General features: G+C 38.9%; 1 protein-coding gene across 2 annotated transcripts in view; it reads right to left on the reverse strand.

Moving 5' to 3' along the window:
* Window positions 1-1,253: 1,253 nt before the first annotated feature.
* LOC133632087 (protein unc-13 homolog C) overlaps window positions 1,254-10,000 on the reverse strand; it is a 321,103-nt gene continuing 312,356 nt past the window's right edge. For both annotated transcript variants that reach the window (XM_062024332.1, XM_062024326.1), the window contains one exon: window positions 1,254-3,188. In XM_062024332.1, the coding sequence (XP_061880316.1) occupies window positions 2,903-3,188 (286 nt within the window). In that variant the 3' untranslated portion in view covers window positions 1,254-2,902. The remainder of the gene's footprint in view (window positions 3,189-10,000) is intronic.

Genomic DNA, 10,000 nt, shown 5'->3' on the forward strand with positions numbered 1-10,000 from the left:
ATCAATTAGCCTTCTGAGCCAATGAGCAAACACATTGTACCATTAGAACACTGGAGTGATAGTTGCTGGAAATGGGCCTCTATACACCTATGTAAATATTGCACCAAAAACCAGACATTTGCAGCTAGAATAGTCATTTACCACATTAGCAATGTATAGAGTGTATTTCTTTAAAGTTATAAATAAATGATAAATGGGTTATACTTGTATAGCGCTTTTCTACCTTCAAGGTACTCAAAGCGCTTTGACAGTATTTCCACATTCACTCATTAACACACACATTCACACACTGATGGCGGGAGCTGCCATGCAAGGCGCTAACCAACAGCCATCAGAGGCAAAGGGTGAAGTGTCTTGCCCAAGGACACAACAGACATGACTAGGAAGGTAGAAGGTGGGAATTGAACCCCAGTAACCAGCAACACTCCGACTGCTGGCACAGCCACTCTACCAACTTCGCCACGCCGTCCCTAGTTAACTAGTTAAGACTAGTTTAAAGTTATCTTCATTGAAAAGTACAGTGCTTTTCCTTAAAAAATAAGGACATTTCAATGTGACCCCAAACTTTTGAACGGTAGTGTATGTATGTATGTATGTATATATGTATATATATATATATGTGTGCGTGTGTGTGTAACAATATTGACATAATTTGTTGGTTCATTATGGACAAATAATGTCAACGTGTATGTGCAGTTTTACGGCAAAAGAAAAATCAGTCAATGCTATCATATTTAAAAAATAAATCAATAAAATAAATCCAGATTACTGATTATATTTTTTTCCTTATTAAAATATTGATCTACATTTTTGTATTTCTATTAATTTTGATGATTTTGTATATATTTAATAACATTTAAAACAGCAAATATTCCCTTAAATATTGCGTTGATCTTAGAATTATGGCTTTGTTTTTACACCGTAAAAAAATCTAAAAAATGTTTTATTTTATTTATCTAATTTATTTACTTATTGTGCTAAAACTGAAACTAGCATAGAGTGTAGTTTATCCATACATTTTGACCATGTTGGGCTACCAAATCAGACGTTTATGCACGTAAAAATGTATTTGTTGAAATACCTAAAATTTCTGCTAAAATAATTTCAGTATAAAAAAACAATGAATCATTATTCGACTCTCGAAATGTATGCTTTGTGTTTCACACTGTAAAAAAAAAAAAAAAAAAAATTTTTAAAGTCGACTCACCACACCAAAACTGAGCCTACTGGTTGTTTCAGCAAAATGACCAAGCTACATTAGCACATACTTTATGCACATTGAAGAAAAAGTAGACTTTTTGTACAATATCTCACTAAATATATTTACATGACATACAATTTGCCATCAGTGCAATACATAGGAATGTTGCATATTTACCAAAATGTTAAACTCTTTCCTTTTAATGAAGACAAAGAAATAATAAAAAAATAAAATGGCAGAAGCTCAGAATGTTTTTTTTGTGTGTTTTTTTTTTTTTTTTTTTTTTTTACAGTACCATGTGCAACTCTCATTTCGACATTTCCACATGTACATATATACCGTATAGCTCCCTACATGGAATGGATTGCTTTTGTACAAATATTCGAATAGACTTTGGCAGTTTGTAAGGAACTGAACCATCAGACGAGATGAATGAGAGAATGACATGAATAAATGATGTTCAAAGCTTGCCTTTCAAAGCTCATGTTCACAGTGGTCATTTAGAAAGGCTGGAAGCTGATGGGTATAAAGAACAAAAGTGCAGAAAAAAAGTCCAACAAAAAATGTGTCCATCATTTGCCAAAGGCTGCTGTTATTAACTGTCATGATTAGAAAATTACGAGGTTTGTTTAGCAGTCATCGCCGTAAAAACAGAAACAAATATGTGGTTCTTCTCTGGGTGGACTTACGATACAAAGAAGGCAAAAATGGGTCAGGGCCCTGCTTGGTGGTGACTGGACACATGGTATAAGAAATAACACAACATTTTGGACATGCACAACAGTGATGGGTGGCAATCATTTGAAAAAGCTAAACACAAAATCACTCGCATAAATAAAAAGTGCAAGGTAGCAAAAAATAATACAAATGAATACATGTAATGTAATTAAAATTTCAAAAAATTATATCTAAATATAATTAAATTACAATTTAAAAACTATTTATAATGATTTTTATACATATTTGATTTAATAATAAAGAAGAAGAGAAAACAGTACTGCATGGCAAAAAAAAAAAAAAAAAGTACACAAATACTGCAGAGTGGACAAAACTAAAATACATAAAAAAACAAAAAAAACAAGGGACCCCTAAAAAAATACAATAACAAAACAAACAAACAAGTGGACTCCAAAACTGATGGGTGGACATTTGGTGGAAAAAACTAAATACAACAAAAACAAATGAAAACAGCGAGGCCCTACACATACTGCGTGGTGAAAAAAAACAAGACTCTGCAACAATCAGAACGCCACACGGTCAGAAAGTGACTTACACCGGACAAAATAATCGAGCAAATTTCCAACATACTGTTCTAAGTTCATCGCCGTAATTTGTATACGCGTTTTCTTCTATTTTTGTTTCTTTTTTTTTTATTTTGAACTCCACTGGTTTGGCACTTTATTGGAACAAATCTCAGTTCAAAAAGACTAAATGTTGTACAAAAAGGTATCTCCGTGTCTGGTTTTAACGTAAGTGGTAGAATATAGTACTTAATAGTAAGCATACGGTAAGTAAACACTTGTACGTACTTGTAGTATTCAAATGAACATTCCAACAGATGTTTTTACGCACATGCACAAAAAACAAACACGACTCCCGTTGCTCGCTCGCTTGTTCTCTTTGGATCATCTCAAAGAACAACCACTCGGAACACCACTTGGAATACTGTTTTTTTTTTTTTCCCCTGCCCTCTTGTCCGTATTACGACACTTCCTCCGCCGAGCGGGTGTCCGTCTTGAGTCGCACAAACTCTTTGGCCACCTCGTCGTTGGTCCTTTGAGAGAGTATCCTCATGATGGTGAGGCCCGTCTCGTCCATGGAGATGCTCTTTACCAGCGGGTAGCAGGCCGAGCAGCTGCCCGAGTCGGCCAGCTCTCGCAGCTGGATCACCGTCATGCCGACGATGCGGTCCTCGCGGGCGAAGCAGTAGTCCTTCACTGACACGTGCAGCTCGTACGTCTCCGGCCCGTGCTCGTTGCTCAGGATGCTGACGGGAAAAAAACACTCAGTTAAGTCGGAATATTTTAGAATAATTATATATAAGTTATCACACAACTCTTATGCTTAAAGGCCGTTGCTATAGTTATTATCTATTGTGCTCTTTTCTGCTTCACAACTTATTTTCCATGACATATGAGGGGTGGCCTCGCCGCAGATGTTTTCTTTGTTTTAGCCCGCTAACAGCCAAGGACTTCAAGTACCTCAACGAAGATAAGACGACAGCACGCAGACGAAGCAGAGACAAGGCAATCACTAGGCCCCAGCACATTCCGTCACATATTGTGCGTACTGGAGCTGCTTCGCATGATATGTGTGACCACTCCCTTTAGATGCAGCCTTAGTGATGTTAACTAGGGAACTCCTGAATAAATAGAGGAGTGCGTGGGGCTGTACCTTAGAGCGTGGTGGGAGATGTAACTGAGTGTGCAGCCCCAAACATTTCTCTTCATGAGCAAAATAGAACTCTGTCTCTGCTTGATTCCTTGCTTCTTGGCTCATTTAATAGATAGTTCCGTGTTTGAACCTGACAATATATCACCGATATTTTAGGTAAATATTCTGTGGAGAAGGCATTTGTTTCATGGTGGGTCTTCCCTGAGAGGAAAAGGTGGGGCGGTTCATCATTTTGCGATGCAGTCTGAGGAAAATGATCGAAAGCGCTAACCTGGCTCTCACCAGAGCCTTGTAGTTTGCTGAGCTCCACACAAGGATCTGGGATCGAGGGCAATGCAAACTCCTTCAAGATAGCAAAAAATAATGAACCAATCAGGATCGGTGGGCGGGATTTCATTAGAGATGTCCGATAATATCGGACTGCGGATAATATCGGCCGATAAATGCTTCAAAATGTACCGTATTTTTCGGAGTATAAGTTGCACCTGCCGAAAATGCATAATAAAGAAGGAAAAAAACATATATAAGTCGCAATGGAGTATAAGTCGCATTTTTTGGGGAAATTTATTTGATAAAACCCAACACCAAGAATAGACATTTGAAAGGCAATTTAAAATAAATTAAAGAATAGTGACCAGGCTGACTAAGTGTACGTTATATGAGGCATAAATAACCAACTGAAAACGTGCCTGGTATGTTAACGTAACATATTATGGTAAGAGTCATTCAAATAACTATAACATATAGAACATGCTATACGTTTACCAAACAATCTGTCACTCCTAATCGCTAAATCCCATGAAATCTTATACGTCTAGTCTCTTACATGAATGAGCTAAATAATATTATTTGATATTTTACGGTAATGTGTTAATAATTTCACACATAAGTCGCTCTTGAGTATAAGTCGCACCCCCCGGCCAAACTATGAAAAAAAACTGCGACTTATAGTTTCAAAAAGTAAAATCTATGACTTTTTAAAACACCTCTGTACGGAGTGGTACACGGACGTAGGGAGAAGTACAGAGCAGTTGCGTCTCCCAGTCATACTTGCCAACCCTCCCGATTTTCCAGGGAGACTCCCGAATTTCAGTGCCCTTCCCGAAAATCTCTCGGGGCAACCATTCTCACAAATTTCTCCCGATTTCCACCCAGACAACAATATTGGGGGCGTGCCTTAAAAGCACTGCATTTGCGTGCCGGCCCAATCACATAATATCTACGGCTTTTCACACACACAAGAGAATGCAAGCATACTTGGTCAACAGCCATACAGGTCACACTGAGGGTGGACGTATAAACAACTTTAACACTGTTACAAATATGCGCCACACTGTGAACCCACACCAAACAAGAATGACAAACACATTACGGGAGAACATCCGCACCGTAACACAACATAAACACAACAGAACAAATACCCGGAACCCCTTGCAGCACTAACTCTTCCGGGATGCTACAATATACAACCCCCCCCCCCCCACATCTCAACCTCACCCCCCCCAACCCCGCCCACCTCAACCTCCTCATGCTCTCTCAGGGAGAGCATGTCCCAAATTCCAAGCTGCTGTTTTGAGGCATGTTAAAAAAAATCATGCACTTTGTGACTTCAATAATAAATATGGCAGTGCCATGTTGGTATTTTTTTCCCATAACTTGAGTTGATTTATTTTGGAAAGCCTTGTTACATTGTTTAATACATCCAGAGGGGCATCACGACAAAATTAGGCATAATTATGTGTTAATTCCACGACTGTTTATATCTGTATCGGTTGATATCGGAATCTGTAATTAAGAGTTGGACAATATCGGAATATCGGATATCGCCAAAAAAGCCATTATCGGACATCTCTAGATTTCATAGATGTGACGTAGCGCCAAAGCGACTGTTTGATTCAAACAACAATGGCGGCACGCAGCGTGCACTGACGGTTTTGTCGAATCTATCGAATATTAATTCTTTAAAAGATGAACCGAAAACGGTTTTGAAGGCATTTATTGGTGGCAAGGATGTTTTGGCTCTTCTTCCGAGAGCTTGATTTACCAAATCGCTCCACTGGTGGTGAAGGAAATGGGACGAGTGCAGAACCCAGTCGTTATAATTGTCTCCCCGCTGATTGCTCCGGTAGAGGATCTGATCCATGAGGCTGGATTATTGGGGGTAACAGGCATGCAGCTGGGAGGAAGAAACAAGAACGAAATCCTCCAAGGATGTTGCCATCTCGTATTCGGTAGCCCCGGAGTCGTGGCTACACGACAAATGGCGAACCATGCACAGATCTTTGCACAAAAAACATCGATCGTCTACTGACATTGTTGCGTTGTTTCAGTAAAAGTTCTCCAACTTTTCGCTCTGTCGTTATCCAATATGTCGGCTTTGTATTTCCCAGCGTCACGGGTTGATTTCGATGTGAGTGGTTGAAGTAGCGCGTCATTCAAGATAACGGACACGTGAATTATCCAAACACATACAATGATTTTTTTTTAACAAGCCCCGCCTTCTGAAATACATCTCCTATTGAGAAGTCCCAGATCCTTGTGTGGAGCTCAGCCAACTACAAGGATCTGGCGAGAGTCAGATTAGGAAAGTGCCACTCTACATAGCAACTCACGCTGTGCTCAAAGTTGGAATACATACGCGCACACATAGGTACCTACGCTCCCACATACATACACAAATACAGTACATACCTACACACTCAAAGTTCGTACATCCACACGCACAATTACTGTACAAACATACATAAACACATACATGTACATTTACATTCACTGTACAAACATGCATATACACATATTGTACATATACATTCACTGTATAAACATACATATACACATATTGTACATATACAAGTACATATACATACATACATACATACATACACTCATGCATATAATCATATTTCATCAAACATATATTAACGGTGTTGCCCTAGGGGAAACTGGGTAACACATGGCACTCTGACAAAGCTTAACCTATTGTTACTATAACAATTTACAAGGTTAATATAGGTTGCTTCTCTTTCTTCCCCTCCTTTAATCTGCTTTCTTTTGTATTTCAAGTTATCATTACATATATGTATTGTTGCATTTGAACAATTGCATTGTTGATAATAAAGGTAATTATTGTTATTATTCATTGTCAATAGTGTTATTACTATTGGTATTTGTAATGCTCCATTTGTAGTGTAATAATGTTCATTGTCATTTATGTGTTATTTATTTCACTAACTGCTTCTTTGCCATCACTTTTACCATCATATTTGTACACATCCTATTTGGTGATGTTGTTCTGTTGTTGTTGTTGTTGTGTTTGCTGTTGTTGTTGTTGTTGTCTCTCTGTCTTGTCCCTGCAATGTCCTACTATGTCTTCCTTTTTCTTCTCTTTCTATCCCCTTCTGCTCCAGCCCGCCTGCACCAAATAATAATATAAATCTATTTAATAAAGTCGAATACAAAAAAGTAAACAAGAGAAGTATCCCACACTTCTCTTTTGTAAAGTAAATATTTACAGCAGATATGGGCATCTACATAATCAAAAATCTATCAAAATGTTTGAGTACGACTTTGGTAAGCTGGGAAGCCGCACCGCTTGATGGATTGTACCGTGCTTCAACATACAAGTATTATTATGGTGTGTGTATAAGGTAAGACATATTATGCACGTTAAACCCAGATTCCGATCCAACAAAGGTCTTAACTCATTGTCTTTCTATGCCACATCAATGTGGAATGCGCTCCCAACAGGTGTAAAAGAAAGGGCATCTCTATCCTCCTTCAAAACCGCACTAAAACAACACCTCGAGGCAACTTCAACCCTAAACTAACACCCTCCCTTCCCCATCATACCTCTTCGGATTGTAAATAATCAAATGTAGACACTTTTTCTTATACTTTCTGATCTCTCTCTCTGTGTCCACTACTTGCTGAACATATCCTACCAAGTCAGTCCTACACTGTTCCAATGTCCATTTCTCTGATGATGCAATTGTTGATGACTGAAGTGTTGATACCAACCAACCCTAACCCCCCCCCCCCCTCCCCCCTCCATATCCCACACCCCAGATTGTAAATAATGTAAATAATTCATTGTATATACTCTGATGATTATCTTGTGTGATGACTGTATTATGAAAATAGTATATATCTGTATCATGAATCAATTTAAGTGGACCCCGAGTTGAAAAACTTATTCGGGTGTTACCATTTAGTGGTCAATTGTACGGAATATGTACTTCACTGTGCAATCTACTAATACAAGTTTCAATCAATCTGGCGTTTGGTTTCGCAATATTATGCAAAAGCAACTTTTCTTACCTTCTGGTACCTGCTGACCTGTATTTGGGATCTGCATAAATCCTGAAAATTTCCGCCCGTCCGCCTTTTTAATCCGCGCCGGACACCGTAGTCGATAAGCTTCTTTTTCTCTATCTTCTTGTAATGGAACATTCATCCTCCACTGTTGCCATTTGTAATATAAAGTAGTGTAAAGTTTTTACTTATATCTGTCAGTAAACTCGCCATGAAAGCGCCAAAACATACCGGTATAGTGAGTTTAAATTATTCACCCAAGGAACTTTAGTTATTACAGAGTTCCGGTCGGACGGTTTTTCACGGGACACATTTTCGGGGTTGTTGTTGCACTAGTGAGCCACGGATGAGGAGATGCTGCTCCGTTATTGGTTTAAGAAAAGTCTGAATGTCATTAAAACAGTTAGCTCCATCTTTTGACACTTCTTCCACTCACGTCCTTGCACGCTACACCGCTACAACAAAGATGACGGGGAGAAGACGCTGCCGAAGGTGAGCCACGTAAATAAGACCGCCCACAAAACGGCGCATCCTGAAGCGACTGTCAGAAAGCGGCTTGAAGATGGTCTGTAAAACTACTACTGGCACTTTAAGGCTGTCTGTGTTGTTGTTTTCAGGTACGGTTAGCATTGGTGAACTTCTAATTACACCTGTATGACAGCCAATATTGTTACTTAAAGTAGAGATAAACTGGAGGAAGAAACATCTAAAAAATGCGTTTTTGTTGACTTGATTCAGTCACGTTTAGTGGGACCACATTGACAAATAGAATGAGCAGCTACTCGTTTACAAGAGGCCATCGTTTTAATTATCCCCTGCAACTTAACAAGTGTTAAATGTCTAAAGGGAGCGGCACTGAATCTATGGCCTATAAAGACAGCAGCTGCCCTCGCCTTGATGCTCTCTGACGGACTGGGATGAATTGAATTGGAGTATAGATTGTTTCGATCAGGGGTGGAGAACTTGGTTCCCATCTGGCGCCATTGCAGTTGTTATCCTTCAAGGGCTATACAACATTTATGAAATTAATAGTTTTTCTCTGAGGCTTGATTTGTTTCCAGAACATGGCATGCCAAAATAAATTCTCTGAAGTGAACAAAATCCAACAGCTTTATCTACTTCCGCATGCACTGTAAAATGGTTGTGCTACTCACTGTTTGTGATAAAACTTGCTCTACTGTTTTTTACAATGAACTTGATTAACCGTTTTAATGCTGACTACAGTCAAAGCAAATTGTGTGATTAATTTGTCCTCATGTATGATTAATGTCATCATTTTTGTGATTAATCGCACGTCACACATTAACTTTGACAGAAATAATATTTTTTCTGTTCAGGCAGGCATTTTTTTTATGTCAAGGCGATTTTAAATGCTTTTAGATGGGTAAGGAGCTCATTGTAGAACCTGCTGCTCGTGGAGAAGAGCAACACGTGGTTGATTGAAACTTTTATTAGTAGATTGCACAGTACAGTACATATTCCGTACAATCGACCACTAAATGGTAACACCCGATTTCAACTTGTTTAAGTCGGGGTCCACGTTAATCAATTCATGGTAAAGCGCCTTGTCTTCAAAAATGTCCAGTAACACCTGGAAAAGTATCCAGAGGACTATTTATTTTTATTTTTTGGGAGGTTTCTGTAATCCTTTTAGTCACTCTTTCTTTAATGAAACGGACTGGCAACAAATCTAGTATCTATTTTTTGGTGTTATTGGTGACTGTATTTGTGTTTAAAGGCTGTTTAGAGACTGTCGCGCCACGTCCGTGATGAAAAGAGAGCCTGATGTCACACTTGTTTCGCGTTGCTGGGAGCCTTTCTCTCATTAAAATTGTGAAAATCGCTGTTGTCTGCAGGTATATCTGGGATTTATTAAAGTACGTCAACAACGCGGACATGCTGCCTACGTTCCAGACAACCCCGTGCGTATAGCTTACGTCAGGGGTGTCCAAACTTTTTCCACTGAGGGCCACACACGGAAAAATTTAATCATGCGGGGGCCATTTTGATATTTTTCATTTTCAAACCTTAACAAAATATATGGATTTTTTTTTTTTTTAACCTTTAGGGCCCCCGGGGACCATAAAGGGTCTC

Source organism: Entelurus aequoreus, linkage group LG02, assembly GCF_033978785.1.
Source record: "Entelurus aequoreus isolate RoL-2023_Sb linkage group LG02, RoL_Eaeq_v1.1, whole genome shotgun sequence".
NCBI classification, from domain to species: domain Eukaryota; kingdom Metazoa; phylum Chordata; class Actinopteri; order Syngnathiformes; family Syngnathidae; genus Entelurus; species Entelurus aequoreus.